The following is a 20,887-nucleotide window of genomic DNA, read 5'->3' on the forward strand; positions in this document are numbered from 1 at the left end:
TATATCTATTTTAAAAATTTATATATTATTTTGTACCATTTATATAAGTTTTATATTTTATTTGCAAAAATATATGTATATTTTTGTTCTTATCGCAAACATTATATTACAATCGATTACTTATGTATATGTATAAATCTGATAAATTCAGTCTTTTCGTATACACATCAAGTACGATGCTGGTACCTTTTTATAAATAAAGAACGCTCGGTTTCTTCATGAAGGAACAACGTCGATGCCAGTCATGTGGCAGATGTTGCTCAGCTCGTTCAATCTGTCGTTCGATCATGTGTCACGGTATAGTCGTTATCATCCTAAAGAAATGAACGATAAACAGTTAGGAAAATGTAACAGATAATCAGAACAATAATAAAACTTATAGATACCTATCGTTAAACGCAATGCATACTCGATACACATAAACTGTATCAATATCAAGTTTTGCTATTAATTATGTCATAAAAAACATTATATTTTTAGTCTTTTTTTTTATAAATATTCGGTACATTCTTCCCTGCTTTTTCATCATGTTTTGTATTTACGATCGCAATAACTTATCATTTCTTTTTCTTTTGATCAAATTTCAATTCGTATTTCTTATTGTTATATCTCATTAATGACATTGTTATAACATACAATGCTGCAGGTATCGTAGGTATAAAGCGGTTCAAAATTTGTGAAAAGAAAAAAAACACACGTCGTATGTCCTATACCTATATATCTTATTAAATTCTTTTCTTTTCTTTTCTTTTCTTTTCTTTTCTTTTCAAGGATATTTAAATATAAAAATAATACTACTACTTAAATCCCTATTACATACTATTCTAAGAAAATGATGCATCTTCTTAGGTGTACCGACAACCACCACCCTATCGTTCCACTTTACACCCGATAGATGCAGATCTATTTAATATTATCCTTGCTAACATTTGTGTTTTCAATTAATTGGTAATTCTTTTGGTATAAAAAACGGATAGATTTGTATTTACTCACCTGAATTTTGGTTGAGGTTTACTCGAGCATTTGTCTTTTACTATATATATGAGCGTAATACATGTTAGCATAGATTTTTGTTAAGATTCGTTATTCTTGTTGCTTGCTTTTCCATGACTCTTTAATATTGTTCGTGTCTTTCTTTTTGTTAAAGATTGTTTGTTTTTTTCTTTTCTTTTCTTTTCTTTATAAATAACTTGGAAAACAATAAATTGTCTAATCCATATCATTTGCATCGTAAAAAAAAAAGATGAAATCTGATTATTTCGTATTGATCAATTGTTCAGAAAAATGAAAAAAGGATGTTATAGTTAATGAAAACACTATGATATTTTAACAGAAGAAAGAATATTTTCTAAATTTCATTTAGCTGTTATGATACCTGTGCCATCGGACAATAATAACTTTATCGTACAGTCGTCATTTATTCATATATAATATTGTACGTTATCCTTGCTGGTAACGGAGGGAAGGTATTCTCTCTTTCATTCATTGTGTTCCCTAAGTATCTCAGGTTGTTGTTACGCCTGTGAAATAAACTTAGTTTTTGTCAAATTTTTTATATATTTAAATTTCTCCACCAATGCTCAATAAAAATATTGCACAACGCTAATAATATTCTATCTCATTCTGGACATTAAATATTTCTTTAACCAACTATACGTATGTAATATGTACAACAAATAAAATTATTTTTTTCGCTCGTTGAGAAAAATTTCTTTCTTGAGAGATCAATTACTATTTTTAACAAAAATGCCTCTCATACCTATGTTAATTACGTTAACGTAATTTTTTTCTTCCCCCTACGTACTTGGATTTCTACGGCAGTTGCTGGTTTTCCTTTTTATTTCTACATTTTTTTAATACTCAGTTCATATCTCACTGTTAAAGGTAAGGAAGTAATAAATGTAAAAAAATATTACTGGTTTTTTCATTTTTCTTTGTTTCATGATTTCTTTTCATTTCACTCGTTACTCTATCACTTACAATATTAAATTAATTCGCTATCACTATGTTGATGACACATGAAAATGACTTTAATGTGATTTGGATAATTTCATTGTTTACCAATAGAACATAAGATCACATTACCTGCCCTACATAAAGATTTTGCACTCTAACGTGCACACAACTGGATCGAATTTCTGTTCCTACTACTCGTGCATCTTAATTCCTGAGTAATTACATTGTTTCTCAGTGTGTCGCTGACATTCTGTTTTTATTTGATTGTCTCTGCTAATGTGACACTTTAATACGCGTATTACGTTTAAATTTGATAAATGACAAATCTTTGTCATTGCTGAGCAGAGTATTTTGCACTGTAAGACCAATGATGCATTATAAAATTCTTATTTCATAGAAATATTGTCAAAAAATTGAAATCACACTACTAACGCACAAAAAGGGCAGTATATTCAGATACAATCCAAGATCCCTCGATCCATAAAAAGAATACACCATAAAATACAATTACCTTTGTTTTATGTTTTTTTTTCTTTTTTTATACAGAATGTGAAACACCAACTTTTCTCTACATCTATAATTGTTTTTTCTCTTTTTTTTCTTCTTTTGCGTGAATGTGTGTGTATGTGTATGTGTGTGTAATATTAGGCTGCGTGTTCACAGCTATTAACTATCTTATGACTTTTCAATTAATGTAAATATCATTGTCCTTACTATTACAATTAAGACAACATGATTTAATATTATTTCACAATTCGCAGATTAGCTCAAAAATGACTGTACACCAACTAAGCTTAAAGTTAAACAAAGTTGTTAGCTAAACACGACAACTTAGACACTATACGGCTAGTCAAGTATAAAACGCTCGTATCATTTATACTTTTCATCGTAACTAATAAACAATCGTTCGCGCTTGTCGCGCAAATTAATGAAAAGCTTTTTCCATGCGCGCGACAAAGATAGGAAATTATGAAACTTTCATTAAAATGCATTATATCATTTCCTTTGATTTTCTTTCTTTCTTTCTTTCTATCTTTTTTTCTTTCTTTCTTCCTTTCTTTCTTTCTTTCTTTCTTTCTTTCTCTCCAAAAATTGATTAATGAGATAACTAATTATGTATATAACACTCAGTGTTTGAGACAAAAAATCTTTTGTCCAACTTTTTCACGCGCTAGGAATGATTCTATAAATTTGAAAAATTGTACATCTAGAATATAAAATTAAATAGTTGATTATGTCATTTAATAACGTCGTTGAGACTGGGTGTTTTGGTAACCAGCACTGCCACCTGCAAACAACCATAGCTTCTCCATTCAATCACTTCGTAAATACGATTTTTCTTTGATTCTGTATTTTAATTCTAGTTCATAGAAACATTAATTGTCATGTAAAAGTAAAAGAATATACACGTATTATTTCTCCTCTTTTAAGGCGTAACATTTTTCCTCTTATTACCACCACACGATATACTTAAATTTTTAAATTTCTTTAAATGTTACAGATACTAATCCTTCAATTACTTTGTATTATTATACATTATACATCCGACATGAAGTTCTCTTTTTTCAATGATCTACATCCTTTCTTAATTACAAATATAATATTTAATAACCATACAGTAACATCTGCTTTTTCATATTGTTTGCCACTTTTTAACGATACACGGTTCAAATAAATCTGCTCTATTATCTTTCTTGCACAGTTAATAATAAACGTATTTTTCCTTATTTGTCGTAAATGAATAATTTTCAGTTTTTCAAACTAGTTTGTCTCTTTAAACTAAGAAATATGATCGTTTTCTTGGCAGTACGTTTAAAATTGAACCTAAATATTTTTGTTCCGGATAAGAAATCGCCTTTGAAAATTTAAAGAAATCTTTTCGATTGTAAATTGTACTTACCATAATCCTGTTTTCCATATACACCATCTTGAGTCGAATAATCTGTAAGTATAACAGAAAAAAAAAAAAGAAAGAACAAATTACCCACTGTTATTAAAAATGTTTTTCATGTAAAGTGAATGTGACTCAGACGAGAAAAATCTGTAATCCAACAGATTTTTAACTTTACCGATATATATATTTTTACCTACATACAAGTAAATTTGTAAAATATTTATCTTTCCTTTTCTCAATGTTCATCGGTACATATCGTGGTAAAGTATCTATGGTAAATGATAGCAGGAGGCAGTGCTATAATGCTGGTATCTAGATGAAAATAACTATAACAACCACACGTTTGTATCTCGCCAATTTTTTTCTTCAAGGAGTAGTTAAAAAACGCAACTCTTTCAAATCCAAAAAATTCAAAGAAAAGAAATAGAAAAATTAAAGGAAATTTTTTACTTGCGTACACGTGTCTACGAAAAAAAAATCCAATTCTTTGGTAATAAAGCATTTCTCGTCTGAATCGATATATATATTTATATATATATGTACATACATTCAAGTATTTAATGTATAAACAATTTAAAAAGATAAGGACAGGGTGTTAATTATTTACCTCCTTTACTTTCTCCCTTATTTTACTTTTACTCGAATGAAACCAGAGAGAAAATAAGGACGTAATGTAAAATGTGGTGGTGGTGTCGAACGAAAGAACTAACCATAAAGTTGCGTCGAGTAACAACCCCTGTTGCTCATAGAAGTAGCATTAGAAGATTGGTCATCATAGGGATTAGCAGGGGTATAACCTATACCCCCACCCCTCGCAGCCCCTGCCTCCTGCTGGTAATTGGCTGTGCATGCAGTATATATCAGATTAATTAAATCATGATCTTTTCAAGTATTTTCGCCCTTGTTTATAATTGTTCGCGAAAACATAACACGAGCTTTTCGATATTTCTTCGATATATATATATATATATATATATATATATATATTTTTTTCCTTCTTTAAAACTTTTACGTAAAGTTGTAGCTACAGAATTACATACTAACCTGATGGTGGTGCTTTGCCATAACTGTAGGGATCTCCAGTACTGAAAGCTCCTGTAGCTGGAACAGCAGGTGCTCCACCGTACCTACTATCAGCAGTAGCTGACGGTGGGTAACCCTGTATAGAGAGATAAATTTGTGAAACGTGTTCTAATCAAATATCAATCAACATGTATTATGTAAAATAGCTTACAGCCGTTTGACCATAATCTGGAGGCTGTTGATAACTCTCATAGCCTTGATAGGATGATTGAGTATAATTTTGTGATCCGTAACCTCCTCCGTATCCCACTGGCTGCTGCTGCTGTGGCTGCTGTTGTCCTCCACCATAGGCACTGCTAGCGCCTCCTCCGTATCCTTGGCTGTATCCCGAAATTCAAAAGTTAATATTCCATGGTTTTAACTTTGCGCTTGTAAATTAAAGACATTGACGACCTTGGTGGTTGAGTTGCATAGCCGTTTGCAGGTTGCGAAGATGGTTGATCAAATCTTGGTCTTTTCGAAGGTCCACTCGAACCTGGTGGTCCACCTCCTCGTTTTGTCGGACCACCACCGCGTCCACCTCCTCTGCTTCCGCGATCACCAAAACCTCTGCCTCCCAGACCACCCCTACCCGACCCACCTCTTAAAAATGATAAAGAAATGAACAGGAATTACAAAGCAAATAACTAGTTTTTAATTAAAAAAAGAAAAAAAAAAATTATGCAATTACGTAATTACGCAAAGTACCTAGATCCTCCTCTGCTGCCTCTATCCATACCTCCACGGCCACGGAAACTACTACTTCCGCCGCGACTATCTCCTCTGCCAAAATCACCTCTACCTCTACCACGAAAACCACTGCTTCCGCCTCCTCTACTTCCGCTACGCGGTGGACCCCCCATTCCTGGTGGTGGTCCACCACCACCGGGTCCGCTAGACATACCTGGTTCTGGTGGACCTCTAAAATATCAAGAAAATTACGTTGTACAAACGGAATACATCTGAGAAGTAGAATCGGCGAATAACAAGTTATAAATACCCTGGAGGGAAATGTCCACCTCTACCGCCTCTACCAGGAGGACCACCTCTACCTCTCATCCCTGGTGGTCCACCCCTCATTCCACCCCCGAGTCCACTTCCACGACCACCTCGCATCATCCCTCCTCCTCCACCTCCACCGCCACCGCCGCCCCTTGGAGGTCCGCCTCTATTAAGGTAATATGAAAATAGAAAATTAAATGCAACTCGTACAAGTATCGATAGTAATTTAATTAAGAGAAAATGAAGCGAAAATTACCTTCCTCTATCTCCGAAACCACCTCGTCCTCTCATTGGGCCACCTGGACCACCGCGACCACGAAATCCACCTCTGCCAGTTGGCGCGCCTTCCATTTTTTAATGTATCTAAAATTTTTGTATAAAAATCTTAATATAACAATACATACTCCATTATGCCAGAAATTAAAATATAGACGCTCAGATTTCTCGGGATGTCTAGACGATTTTTCACAATTATTCTTGATTCTATGATAAACTGAGATTCTTATATTTATCACCGTAAAAAGCCATATAAACTATACACTGTATTGCTACCGAAATATGCTTACATTTCACTTATTGCTAAATAATCCGTTCATAGATACGAACCGCGCCAGTCTTAGATAAGCCAACAATGAAAATGGACGCCGGTTGCCGGAAAGAGAAGCATCGACCACACCACTGAATTTACTACACTAACATTACCGGATATCCTGTATATTACGAAGAGTTCTCATATGACATCTAAAAATTTGAATTATTATAACTTTTATCTAAGATCTTTAATTGAATTCGGTTATACAGTTTGTATTATATTTAAATTGTGTAATTTAAATTTAATTTCCTCATCTTCTAATTATTTAAACTTCTATTTGTATCAATATATCGATCAATTAAGAAAGATTATTATTACTAGAGGAAATGAAATATAATATATTTTATGTTACAGATACATTTTTATAAATACTTGTAAAAAATATTTAAAACTGCAGCGACGAATATATTGGAGGTTATTTATAGAATATAAAGGAAAAAAAACAAAAAAAATGAACTCGCAATGATTTTTCATGAAAACATGATTTGACGTCATTTTTACTGCTAGTTGCTTCTAGTTGTTTCTAGTGAAAAACGGTACGGTATAGTTGGTCATACGCACAAGCATACTCGGGATTGGCCAACAAACTGGGATTTAAATATTGAAATCCGTTGCCTTTCTTACGCGAGTAAAAGCAGCAATTTGTATCTCGCAGGAAAGTTAACGTTCAATATATTTCTTTTCACAAGGCAGAGAGAGGATCCAAGTAATTTTGTACGGAACACAAAGTTTTACACTGCATATTTTACAATTAGTCAGAAACAGTAGCACAAGATGTCGAAGGACGAAAAAGAATGCATTATTCCAGATGTGATATACGATGTAAACTCTGGAAAAAGTTATACCAAGGGCAGGTTTTTTGGAAAAGTAAGTTTGTTCTTTCGTATTTGATTTTTCTTTACTGTAATAGCACACCCGCAAGCTGAATATATATATATGTATATATATATATTTTTTCTATATTTAAGTACATCTTTTTTTTCTCTCACGAAGAAATGTTATTTTTTATATAAACATGGCAACATTACACTTGTTGCTTTATCCTCGTAGATTTATGAAGATCGTATATAAAATATATACATCAAGAGATAAGTTGTTTTAATCTTTCGTATCAAATATTAAAACCAATTTGGCTAGGTGTATAAAGTAATAATATTTGGAAAGACTTTGTCTTCATTCTATTGGAATACGTACCACACAATGCGCAAACAATACGTTTAAAAAGAAAAGTTGTCGCTTAATATTTGTTTGTACAATTTTATAGGGTGGTTTCGCAAAATGCTATGAAATTAGGGAGTCAAAATCGCATCGTACATTTGCTGGAAAAATTGTACCAAAATCACAAATTACAAAAAGCAACCACAGAGAAAAAATGACGCAAGAAATTTCCATTCACCAAACCCTGAATCATAAAAATGTTGTTGGCTTTTATGGGTTTTTCGATGATCCACATAACGTGTACATAATTTTGGAATTATGCCGCAAAAGGGTAAACTGGATCTATAACATTTCTCTAGAAGTATTTTAAAAGGATGTAGTTTGTTAACCGGATCATTGTATTTTCTAGTCAATGATGGAATTACATAAACGTAGAAAAGCCTTAACAGAATGTGAAACGAGATATTACATGAAGCAAATTTTAGACGGCGTAAATTACTTGCATCAAAATAAAATTATTCATAGAGATTTAAAATTAGGTAACTTATTTTTGAGCGACGATTTGCAAGTTAAGATCGGTGACTTTGGATTGGCAACCAGACTGGAACACGAAGGAGAGCGAAAAAAGTAATTGTTTGATATGATGTAGAATGCGTATCTAAAAATGGAAAAATGGAAAAATGGAAAAATCGAAAAATCGAAAAATAATGAAAATTCTTGCTCTGTTAATAGAACGCTTTGCGGAACACCTAATTACATAGCACCAGAAATTTTAACTAAAGCCGGTCATTCTTACGAAGTTGACATATGGAGTATCGGATGCATTATGTACACCTTGCTAGTGGGTAAACCTCCATTTGAAACGTCCAGTTTAAGAGAGACCTATGCTAGAATTAAGCAGGTTCAATATAAAATTCCTAGCCATATCAATATGATTGCAGTGAATATAATATCTAACATGTTACAAGGAAATCCGTCTAAACGACCTTCGATATCAAAATTAATGACAGATCCATTCTTTACTTGTGGTAAGTGTCGCGTATCGGTACGCAGAAAATCGGTGATTATTTATTTATGCGGTACATGTGTTACATGTTACAGGTTTTATGCCCCTCAGTTTACCTCTATCGTGTTTGACAATGGCACCTCGTTTAGATATGTTAGAAATGCATAATCAACGCAAACCATTATCTGAAATGAATACTAATGTAGGAGGAGAGGGACAAGACTTAGTATTTCGAGTACCTATTAGTCCAGCTTGTAAGACAAAGCCTGCAGATGCAATGAACGAAGTTCAAAAAATGAATCTCGACATCAAAAAGATGCTGCAAACGTTACGAGAGCAGCTGGCTGCTGTGTTAAAATCTAAACCAAGTAGAGAAACAACTTCGTCAGCAGGTACGATGATCAGCAGGGGTTCAGATGGCCCATTTATTATTCCATATTCCATTTATTCCATATTCCATGAACGGATATATTCAATCTGATCCTATCTGATCCTATCTGATCCTATCTGATTTTGATGCTGAAAGCTCAGGCATGAATCTAATAATTTTTTTCTGATCGAAGCTAATATGTGTTTAATAGCGGCAGCGTTACTATTAAAATTGAAATGATCGCGTTAAATAAATTTGATTGAAATTATTTTTCAGACGAAATGACAGATCCAGCTGCACAGCCTGTAGTATGGATAAGCAAATGGGTTGATTATTCGGATAAATACGGTTTTGGATATCAACTTTCCGACGATGGAGTCGGTGTAATGTATAATGACGGCACTCGGTTAATAATGTTAGCTAATTGTTTTAATATTCATTACATAAATCGCGATGGGAATGAACTGTATTACACGGTCAGGGAATACCCGGGTGAATTAGAAAAAAAAATGAAATTAATGAACTTCTTTTTGAAATACATGAAAGAACATTTAATGAAAGCTGGTAGTTCAGTTAGCGTGAAACCAAGCGATGCAATGTCTAGGATACCATACATGTATCAGTGGTTCAGAACACAGAGTGCTGTCGTTATGCAGTTGACAAATGGAACGGTACAGGTAAGTTTAGATTTTTTTATTTAGGTATTGTTTAAATTTGATAGATAAAAAGTCTAATAAGATCGTTTCCTTTCCAGATCAATTTTCTAGATCATACGAAAATTATTATGTGCCCGTTAATGGCGGCTGTCACGTACATAGATACAGAGAAGAATTTCCGAACTTATAGATTTCAAACTATACAAGAAAACGGATGCTGCAAAGGTTTGGCGAAAAATTTAACGTACGCTTACGAGAAACTTGTATTAATGTTATCGAATTCTCAAGCTCGATAATTAGTAGTGAAAGCTCTAATGGGTTAGGAAAAAAAGCAACACACAGTTCTGATACAACAGTGTATTATTTTAGATGATATCTTTTTTTCTTTTTTTTTTAAGTAAAACCTTAATGATGCCTTTATATTTGGCGAATAACAAAGACAAGTAGTTATTTTATTTTTATTTTATTTTATAGAAATATATAGAATTTTGCTAGATGTTTTTATTATAACAGTGAAAGAAAACATCTATAAATCATGCAAGTAATTGAAATAATTATGCAGGAGAGGTCTTTCATGTTATCAAAGGACCTTTTATGTTTTTTTTATCGTTTCAGACAATTAAGTTATGATCGTAGTTGTTCGCCCAATGACTCATACTTTGACGTTTTTATAAAAACAACGAATATTAAATTGAAATATTTTTTCATGACACATATATACAATATATGTAGATATATGTATATCGCTCCTCGTTAAACATCCGAAATAATTAGGAAAGAATAAGTTTGCATAATAATTGTCATCACGCTTCGATGGAGTAGTGCAATTGTACATTCGTTTATTTATCAGTATACGAGAAGAATAAGCGAGCTAATTTTCAATATTTTCAATATTTTCAATATTTTCAATATTTCAGTCACGATTAATACAAATATTTGTAGTTATTGTTAACTTTTCAAATTGATACTTGACCAATAATATAATCGATGTTTCTCATTCTACGAACGTGTGTAAAATACATATGTACAAACGACTAAAGCGATTGATTACTAAAGCTTCCGATTCTCTAGACTTTACAAGAGGATATAAAAATTTTTTAATTATAAAATTGATTACACGGTACCTAGATGAAAATAAAACGAAGATTTTTGAATAGAATAAGCATATCGAGACAAACAGGACAATACGTATTTATAAGATTTAAATTGATATTTTAAAAAATTATATTCTAATGGATTATGAAAGAAGAAGGAGAAAAAGAAAAAGAAAAAAAAATGATATATAAATATTAAATATACAAATGTACATAGACACATCTTGTGGTACTATACACAATACATATTGTATAAGCGTATCGTATAAGCATGAAAACAATTGTAATAATAGTATTATTTTTGTAAGTAGCCTATGACACTGTTTTGAAGGTGAAATAAATTGTTTTCCTACTTAAACACGTTCTTTATAAAGTTTTATTTTTATTAGGTTAGGTATGGTTTCGATAGGATGATACCTGGTAAAATTTTATCAAAATTTTTATTATTATAATAAAGTTTCATAAAAAAATAAGAAACTATTGAAATAAAATATACAGGAAAAAGAAATACATATATAGTTGTAATTTGGGGAAAAATGTTTAGTTGGAATCAACATGTGCATGTAAACGTAAAACTGTATTATATACATACATATACATACATACATATATTGTATACATATATAGAAGTATTGAGAATTTAGAACGAATTGAAGAAGATTATAATTATGGAAAAAAGAAATATTGAAGATGACGATAGGAATGATGAGAAAATTGAAGGAATTCAATTGATATCAGCGACCACCAGGAGGTAAATGTAACGATGTAAACCGACTGTATCGACGGTACGTAAGTACAATGTAATGGAATTAGGATACGTCATAGAACGAAGAGGAGATGCGAGCATGCGAGGCTCGGGAAAGAAAGGCAAAACCTGGTTCAGTAGCGGCGTGGGCTTTGCGCCAAACATACGCAACTAGGATTTGTTGATGGCCGTTTAATTACTATAAGGAAGTAACTTTAATGCATAAAGTGTGATATTCTATTGTAGAGCGGGAAACGAACAGTACTAAAGAAAGAAGGTGAGTACAGTACAGTGAGTATGTACATATGTATGTATATATGCATATAAGAAATGTTTCGTAGAATCAAGTTGGCTGTTCGCGATGAAGTTGTTCCCTCCTAAGTTGTAGTCGCGGTGTTAGAAGCCAAGGTCAATTGTAGACGGTACTACCCGGTATACCGAGAGCTGAAAATATCTTTTAGATTGCTTCTAAAATTTCGATGCATTCGGTAAAGCAGATCCTTTTAAATAGATTAGCCATGTCCCGTTACAGCAGCCGTGTCTAAGAAAGTACATATGTATTAGGAAAAACTGTGATTTGACAGAGTGAATTTGATTGATGATCGGCAGGCAATATCAGAAGGTCTGAAAATAAGAAGAACGAACGATAATAGAAATTGTTTTTTTAACAAGTAGTTTGAAAAACAAACTTTCCGACTTTCACCTTCATTTTCTGTCACATCTGCGCGAAATAGATAAGATGACGCGGGTTATTTACTGGCTGTACAGTTATTCTTGTACGTATTAAATAAAGTTAGAAGGAATGTTGGTATCACGCAAAACATTACACATCACGCGTTGTCCACAATTGACCCGTTCTCAACTTCTGTCTCGATAACAATAATTTCACATAGCGTCGTTTAGCGTAACCATTCCATTAGTCGGATTACGTTACACAACCAACGATGATGACGATTAATAACGAAACCGAATAAAAGAATAAAAGAATAAAAGAATAAGAAAAGAAAGATGATTTAATAATTAATTGAAATTGATATATTTATATTTCTCGAAAATAAGGGAAAAGAAGTTATTCCATCGTCGTGTGATAGATTTGAATGTTTCGTTTGAATCCCGCTGAACGTTTCGACGTCTCGTTGCATAACACATTTCTATTGTTCTCAACGAATCGTAGTACATATCTTACTTAACCCATTAATACCTAAAGTTACGTATACGCAATATTTTATTATGCCTTGTATGGTCAGAAATGTTGGTTTTCTTTTTCTTTTAGTACCTTGTAGAATTTAGTACAATCGAGAACGCGATAAAAGTCTATTAAACTGCGTTAAGAAGAGAAAAAGAAATATATTCATATTTCTAGTAGATACGGAACTTTGCAAAGTTGTAATTTAATACCAGTGCTTTTTTTTTTCTTCCTTTCCGGTACCACGTACTTATCGTTAGATATTTACATACACATGTATCTTCATTTCGCGCGCACAATAAATTTGTTAAGATCTTAAGAATAGTAAAGAAGGACGGTTCGTTTACCTTGTTCGCTAATTGTTTTACGATTCCGTGCGTGTAGACATCCGAGTATGCGAGTACGTATCGAACAAAATCAAGGTTGATCGTGTCATTGTGTCTTATACTCTATTATTACCGAGTGAATTCTTTATTCATTATTACATAAGTATCATAATATTTTCTGTGATAAAAATCTCTGTTGAATAATCATGACCAGCGTAATTTTCTTCACCTAATAGGCTTTTATACGATTTCTATACGATTTCTGTACAATTAGAAGAATTAACATGTAGGGAAACTGAGAAACTGTTTCGCAAAGATGATAATTCGTCCGTCCAAGAGTTTCCGAGTCTTTTCCTTTTTCTCGCAACGAGAATAATTTATAGCAGTCCAGATAGTAGGGTATTAATGCTGAATCACGTATGACAGCAAAGATTACTGGCATTATTTCATCTTCGTTTCACGGAAGATATTCTATCGGCACACGATAAACTAATTGTAAGTCTTAAAATATTAGACAAAAAAATAAAAAAATAAAAAAAGAAAAAGAGGGGGTTAATTTGAACATTTCATTTATCCTACGTACTGTCAGCGAAGGAAAGTAACTTATGTTCGGAATAAGTAGGTAAATACATACCCCGGTAACGCACACTGCAAAAATATCATTCGACCTTCCACACTCGTTATTTGATCAATGACAAAGCAAAAGTTAACGAGATAAAGAGAAGAAATCAGCATATGTATGTACATACACCGTGACACGGATATGATACATACGCATAATCTCTTTTTCTTTTAAATACAGGTGCTCGACCGATATACGTCTTACTTTCATCCATGAAACGGTTCCGTGTCAGAAGAGAAGAACAGTATCCCGGAATTTCAAGATTGGATGAAAAGTCATATTTCTCTAATTAGAGATTGCTCAATTTTACGTCAATTAATCCACTCTCGTAAGAAGACTCTTTGAAGAGATAAGCTACCTCAAAGCTAAACCACCTATAATATATCTACATATCTTTCTGAGAATACATAATATACATAGTGAGAATCCTTTTCGTTTTCTATTTCTTTTTTTGTTTTTCCTATTTTTTCTTTTCTTTTCTTTTCTTTTCTTTTTATTATCCACTTTAGTATGTATGTACATACAGGCTTTCTCGGAGACTAATCAAACAAGATTTTTCAGTTTGCGAACAAAGTATCATAAAGGGGCTAGTTAATGTACCGCAATCGGAATCGGAATTGCAATCGCATCGTAGAAGATGGACTCGAGCAGTGTCAAGTCGAAACCGAATCCACGAGAAAAGGCCAATTTAATATCGGTATTGTTTTGGTGGTAAGTTTCGCACCAAACAGTATATTTTTCTGTATTTCAATTATTTCTATTTCATTTCTTTTCTTATGATACGCAGGTGGACAATAGATTTATTCAAGACAGGATACAAGAAGATTTTGCAAACAGACGATTTGTATAATCCTTTAAAGACCGACAGATCTCACGTGCTCGGTGACAAACTAGAAAAGTTGGTATCGAAATAATAAAATCTGATTGGTAAATTGTATAAAGAAAGCAAATTCGTTTGAATTTATATACATATTAACTTTTCAGGCGATGGAACAACGAGTTGGAAAATTCGAGAAGGCACAAACGACAGCCCAGTTTATTGAGAGCTATTTTTCGCACCTTTATATGGGAATACGCTGCGCTTGGTTTAATGCAAATACTCAACGAATTTATAATAAGGTATCGATCGATCATTTATAATTTCGATAACCAATTCTATTTGTATACATATAATAAATAGAAATGATACGCGTAGAAATAGTGTGAGATTATCGGGGATGGGGTAAAGAGATAAAATTCGTTCGAGCTACGACGAGAAGCAGAAGTGAGTGACTGGTCTCTAATCGTAAATCTGATCAGTGATCGCACAATCGATATAAAATATCTAAAGAGTAAAGATTTCGAAAACGAATTCAAACGACATGAAATTTACCAGGATTTAAATACATATGTATGTATTTTTTGTCAAAGATTAGGAACACCTATACTGCTCGGAGGATTGTTACGTTACTTCAAAAAGACCTCGGACGAAACTTACCAGACTGCACTTTTATATGCGGCTGGTATTTGTTTAGCAACAGCAGTGAACGTCGTTACACTGAATCAGTCAGTTTTTGGCGCGTTCCATGTCGGTGCGAGAATTAGAGTCGCCGCTTGTTCGATTGTTTATCGGAAGGTAATTATTTATAATAGATCAATTTTCTTAACTATACCTTCTATGTACCTATACTATATATACATATGTATGTATACTGTATAGGCGTTGCGGCTTAGTAAAACAGCTTTAGGCGAAACGGCACCGGGCAAGATAGTTAATTTGTTGGCTAACGACGTGAATAGATTTGATCTTGTTTCCATCTTTATTCATCATATGTGGTCCGCGCCGCTCTCTGCGCTGATTATAGCATATTTTTTGTACACCGAAGCAGGATATGCCGGTCTGATCGGTATTGCCGCAGTCTTCGTTGTCGTGCCGATTCAATGTAAGTTTCTGCTAAAGAATAATTCTATTTATTTATTTCTTTATTTCTTTATTTCTTTATTTTTTTATTTTATTTTAGCATACACGGGAAAACTATCGTCCAAGTTTAGATTGCAAACTGCTATAAAAACCGACGAAAGAGTCCGTCTGATGGACGAGATCATATCAGGTGTGCAAGTAATAAAGATGTACGCGTGGGAGAAACCGTTTTGCGCTCTGATCGAGACTGCACGGAAATTAGAATTGAAAGTAGTTTCCAAGAGTGCCTACATAAGAGGCATTTATATGACGTTTAATTTGTTCACTACCAGAATGGCTCTTTACTGTACGCTTATCAGTATGCTACTGTTTGGAAACGAACTAACGGCTGATAAGGTTTTCGTTTTCTCTTCGTATTTCAACATATTGGCGCACACCATGTCCGGAATGTTTGTACGCGGTTTTGCGGAAATAGCCGAATGTATGGTAGCCGTAAGAAGATTGCAACATTTTCTCATGTACGAGGAGTTTTGCGAAAATAGCTTCGCTCTGAACAAATTTGCGGCCAGCATTAATGGTAGCATTAACAATGATTCGAAACAAGCTTCTAACAAAACATCCAAGCCTGATATACCATACGCAGACGAAGATACGAACGAGTATGAAAATCTCGACGATTCCATAGAAAAGAGAAAGCACAATGGTCTGGTAGTTGTTGCTAATGATTTGTTACAGAAGACGGCTAATCTTATGGGAGGTAAATACAGGAAGATTGTCTTTTATTTATTTTCATTAAAACTGTTGAAAATGTTTATTAAAATATTAAAATTACAGAGAAGAAACGTTCTTCTGCTTCTATAATGAACAACGAGGAGACGTATGCAGTGAAAATGGTCAACCTCAGAGCCAAGTGGGAACCAGGTCAGTCGGAGAACACGCTTGAAAATATAAATCTCGAGATTGAAAAAGGAAAAATGTATGCAGTGATTGGTATGGTTGGAGCTGGAAAGAGTTCTTTTCTCTCCGCTATTCTTGGTGAAATAGATATAGTAGAAGGTCATGTTAAAGTAAACGGAAGCCTAAGCTACGCAGGACAGGAAGCATGGGTTTTTGGTTCCACTGTTAGACAGAATATACTATTTGGTCAAACGTACGATCGTCATAGATATCAGAAGGTTGTTAAAGCGTGTTCTTTGCTTCGAGACTTTAAACAGTTCCCTCAGGGCGATCAAACAGTCGTTGGAGAAAGAGGAAGTTCTTTGTCCGGAGGACAGAAAGCTAGGATCAATTTAGCTAGGTCTCTTTATAGACAAGCAGACATTTATTTGTTGGACGATCCTCTAAGCGCTGTAAGTGTTCGCTCGTCTTGCTTTCGTTTCAATTATCAATTATAAATTATAAATTTCACAAAAATTTTCAATCGTCTACTCGTACACGCTGCAGGTGGATACACACGTTAGCAAGCATTTATTCGAAGAATGTATGCAACGATATTTAGCTGGAAAAACTAGGATCCTGGCTACTCATCAACTACAATATATAAAAAACGTGGATTCTATTATTTTAATCGAGCAAGGGAAAGCTACAGTTTTTTCATACTATCAAGACTTGTTGAATCAACGACCAGAGTATGCTGAACTGTTAGCGGCTGAGAACGAAACAAACGATGATTCTTCTTTGGAAAAGAGTGTCATGCGAAGACAGTTTTCATCGTCAAGCACCAGAGTATGTTTTACCTTAACGTTTTCTATCGCAATTTGGTATAATATACATATATATTTGTTCTAAGTAGAGTCGAACACCGGATGCCAGTAGCGGAGGAACAGACGACGAAGAGGAAAACGATGACGCTGAAAACTTTAACGACGGTTTAGAAGGAACTTCGCGCGGAACAGTCAAGGGACCAATATTTATTAAATATTTTCAAACTGGTGCTAATTTATGTCTCGCAGTGACGCTTTTATTACTCTTTATATTAACACAATTCATCGCTAGTCTCAACGATTACTTTGTTCCTATATTGTAAGTGTTAAACTATACACTATACACTATACGCAATTCTACATATAATACTATAACAATTTCTATTTGAAATATTTGACAGAGTAAGCGAGGAAGAAACACGGAGTTATTTACTTGAACAGACTGCCATCAATGCTACCAACGACACAGTAATAGAAAAGTTGGATACTTTTAATATTTCTACCGTCTACAGTTACATGTACATTTACACAGCCATAGTTGTTGGCCTGTTTTGCATTGGCATTACAAGATCGCTAGCGTTTTACAAGGTCTGCATATTATGCAGTCAAAGATTACACGACATGGCCTTTAATGCACTGATTAGAACAGGCATGAGGTTTTTCGATACAAATCCCAGCGGTCGTATCCTTAATAGATTTTCCAAAGATATGGGAACCATCGACGAATTATTACCAAAGGCTGTGCTGGACGCTGGTCAAATATGTATGATGATGTTTGGTTCGTTAATAGTATCGTGCATCGTTAATCCACTTTTCTTAATTCCAATTGTATTCTTGGGTGCTGTGTTCTACTGGATACGAAAAGTATACTTAAAAACCAGCAAAAATATCAAGCGTTTGGAAGGAATGAGTAAGTGCCAACTCAATTTCGAGCTGGACGAAACATATGTATATCTATAATAATAGTTAAAATTTTTTTTCAGCTCGCTCTCCCGTCTTCACTCACTTAAACGCTACTCTAAATGGATTAACTACTATCAGAGCTTATGGCGCACAGAATATTTTAAAGAAGGAATTTGATAAATTACAAGATGTTCATACTTCCACCGTTTATATGTACGTAGTATCGAGCAGCGGCTTTGGATTCTCATTGGACATATTCTGTTTTGTTTTCACATCATTGGTTACGTTCAGTTTCCTTTTACTGGAACAATGTAAGAATTTTATCCTAACGTAAGATATTTTCTTCCTTTTTTATTTTTAATGATCATTACCGATATTGATCATTACCAATTACCGATCTTGCAGCATTCTCTGGTGGTGAAGTAGGTCTGGCCATCACCCAAGTAATGGCCATGACTGGAATGATTCAGTGGGGTATGCGACAGAACGCCGAGGCTGCGAATCAGATGATGGCTGTGGAACGTGTACTAGAATATACAAACATTCCAGCAGAACCGAATTTACGCGACAGAGGGAAATTTGCAAAGAAAACTGATAAGCAGGATGCGCTTCCAGCTAATGCTCCCAAGAACTGGCCTACCGATGGAATGATCAGATTCAGGAATGTTTATATGCGATACGCTGAAGAGGATCCTCCGGTATTGAAGGGATTAAATCTTGTCATTAATCCTGGTGAAAAGGTTCGTCACTTTATGACAAAAGGTCATAATAATAATAATAATAATAATAATAATAATTAACTAGAAGAGAAGTAGAAAATTACAGAATAAACGTTTCATCACAGGTAGGAATTGTTGGAAGAACAGGTGCTGGAAAATCCTCCTTGATTTCAGCATTGTTCAGATTGGCAAAGATCGAAGGAGCGATAGAAATTGATGGTATAGACACGGCGAGTTTTTGTCTAGAAGATTTGAGACGCAACATATCGATCATTCCTCAAGATCCAGTTCTTTTCTCGGGTACTTTGAGACGTAATTTAGATCCTTTCAATGAATTCTCTGATACAGCTTTGTGGGAGGTGATCGAAGAGGTACGTTAACATTTTAAATGAAAAGAGATTTTCTTTTCTCATCGTCAATCTCATCTCATCTTGTCCCTGGTATAGGTGGAATTAAAAGACGCTGTTCTGACTATCGGTACTGGCTTAGAAAGCCGTGTATTAGATAGGGGTAGCAATTACAGTGTTGGCCAAAGACAATTAGTCTGTTTGGCAAGAGCTATCTTAAGAAATAATAAAATACTGATGCTCGACGAGGCAACAGCTAACGTGGACCCGCAAACGGATGCTTTAATTCAGAATACAATCAGGAAAAAGTTCATCAAGTGCACTGTACTTACTATTGCTCATCGATTAAATACCATTATGGATAGCGATAAGGTCTTAGTTATGGATAAAGGTCGTATGGCGGTAAGTAAGATATTACTTGCTACATATAGTAAAATACTATAGTTATTAATAATAATAATAATAATAATAATAATAACAACAAGAATAATCATTTTAGGAATACGATCATCCCCATATACTGTTACAAAATAGTTACAGTCAATTTACCTCGTTGGTAAAAGAAACCGACCGCGCTATGTACGACCAATTACTTAGGATAGCGAAACAGTCTTACATTACCAAATACGGAGAACGATGATCGTTACCGTATCAAACCCCGTGGCTGAATCCCTGAATTAAATGAAATTTTTATGTCCGTGCCCGTAGATTAACGACAACCAATCTAACGAATACAATTTTCTACTGATTCCAGTTTTATATCAAGTATTATTCTAACTTTTAAGCGGCAACGATATTAAAACAATCATATTTTTCTATCTTCCTATTTTCATAGACATACACCTAATCGTAAGTATGTATAGGTATTTCGTAGTACTTTAAATGCAAATACTGCTGTGCAGTGTACTTGAATTTTTATTTTACACCAAAAGTCGTCTATATTTACAATTTTCAAGAATTTTTAACAATTTTCAATATATAATAACTGAAACATTTAATTTAGGTGTATACCTATATGTGTATTTACGACTTACAAGATGCCAAATAATAGTGTATTATAAGGAAGATATATGTAGTAAGATAAGTAGGTAATAATGAATATACATTTACAATATGTATATTACAATTGTATTATGTTACGTAAATGGATAATGTACTATAGTTTGAGTAACTATAATATTTTATAATATATATATACACATGTGTATGTAGAAAGTCAATTAATCCTTTATGCTGTGCTCGACGAATCTATACGTATACTTACCTGTTATACCCATTATACCTATTATATGTAAAAATTAATTCGGTGTCCTTTCTTTCTTTCTTTTATTCAAGTCTTATTTTTGAAAAGTAGTAGTAACTTTTCAAATCTAAAAACACTGAATTAACTTGTACATCTAATACTTGTATCAAGGAAGCAGATAAAATGTTTATTATACTGTGTGTTACAATACGTCGAGTCGAATGTAACTGCCAAAGTATGTTGTACATTGTACATTCTACATTGTGTTTGAAGCAACGCGTTTATCATGTGGCCCCGAGTACATTAATTATAAATAAAATTGTACTTTTATATACATTAATGGTATAATAACAGAACATATACACGACACTCTCCCGCAAGAGTTGCGTTTCAACTGAAATTT

General features: G+C 33.6%; 3 protein-coding genes across 11 annotated transcripts; 2 read left to right on the forward strand and 1 right to left on the reverse strand.

The window, feature by feature from the left end:
• Window positions 1-12: 12 nt before the first annotated feature.
• LOC114879205 (probable H/ACA ribonucleoprotein complex subunit 1-like protein) lies at window positions 13-13,126 on the reverse strand. 8 transcript variants are annotated; one of them, XM_029193917.2, is made up of 10 exons: window positions 6,481-6,592; window positions 6,171-6,277; window positions 5,913-6,080; window positions 5,621-5,833; window positions 5,327-5,515; window positions 5,085-5,253; window positions 4,895-5,009; window positions 4,561-4,692; window positions 3,857-3,898; window positions 13-314 (listed from the first exon to the last, which is right to left on the reverse strand). In XM_029193917.2, exons 2-10 carry the CDS (start codon window positions 6,263-6,265, stop codon window positions 310-312), a joined length of 1,128 nt encoding a protein of 375 aa, XP_029049750.2. In that variant the 5' UTR covers window positions 6,266-6,277; window positions 6,481-6,592; the 3' UTR covers window positions 13-309. The 8 variants fall into 8 exon arrangements, with proteins under 8 accessions (XP_029049750.2, XP_029049755.2, XP_029049748.2 ...); XM_029193915.2 differs by lacking the exons at window positions 13-314; window positions 6,481-6,592 and adding exons at window positions 582-3,780; window positions 13,069-13,126; XM_029193914.2 differs by lacking the exon at window positions 13-314 and adding an exon at window positions 582-3,780 and having other exon boundaries at window positions 6,521-6,606.
• LOC114879203 (serine/threonine-protein kinase polo) lies at window positions 7,066-11,148 on the forward strand. Its single transcript, XM_029193912.2, has 7 exons — window positions 7,066-7,373; window positions 7,771-7,995; window positions 8,074-8,291; window positions 8,397-8,692; window positions 8,766-9,062; window positions 9,317-9,717; window positions 9,795-11,148. The coding sequence occupies exons 1-7, from the start codon at window positions 7,281-7,283 to the stop codon at window positions 9,990-9,992; spliced, it is 1,728 nt and encodes a 575-aa protein (XP_029049745.1). The 5' UTR covers window positions 7,066-7,280; the 3' UTR covers window positions 9,993-11,148.
• LOC114879201 (ATP-binding cassette subfamily C member 4-like) lies at window positions 11,453-20,818 on the forward strand. Of its 2 annotated transcripts, none has more exons than XM_029193905.2 (17): window positions 11,453-11,812; window positions 13,850-14,088; window positions 14,231-14,380; window positions 14,457-14,567; window positions 14,654-14,788; window positions 15,080-15,284; window positions 15,369-15,591; window positions 15,670-16,326; window positions 16,404-16,918; window positions 17,013-17,294; window positions 17,362-17,591; window positions 17,674-18,182; window positions 18,256-18,486; window positions 18,581-18,915; window positions 19,020-19,265; window positions 19,341-19,643; window positions 19,741-20,818. In XM_029193905.2, exons 3-17 carry the CDS (start codon window positions 14,307-14,309, stop codon window positions 19,879-19,881), a joined length of 4,197 nt encoding a protein of 1,398 aa, XP_029049738.1. In that variant the 5' UTR covers window positions 11,453-11,812; window positions 13,850-14,088; window positions 14,231-14,306; the 3' UTR covers window positions 19,882-20,818. The 2 variants fall into 2 exon arrangements, with proteins under 2 accessions (XP_029049738.1, XP_029049739.1); XM_029193906.2 differs by lacking the exon at window positions 11,453-11,812 and adding an exon at window positions 13,658-13,784.
• The last annotated feature ends 69 nt before the right edge of the window (window positions 20,819-20,887 follow it).

This window comes from Osmia bicornis, chromosome 11 (genome assembly GCF_907164935.1).
Source record: "Osmia bicornis bicornis chromosome 11, iOsmBic2.1, whole genome shotgun sequence".
In the NCBI taxonomy this organism is placed as follows: domain Eukaryota; kingdom Metazoa; phylum Arthropoda; class Insecta; order Hymenoptera; family Megachilidae; genus Osmia; species Osmia bicornis.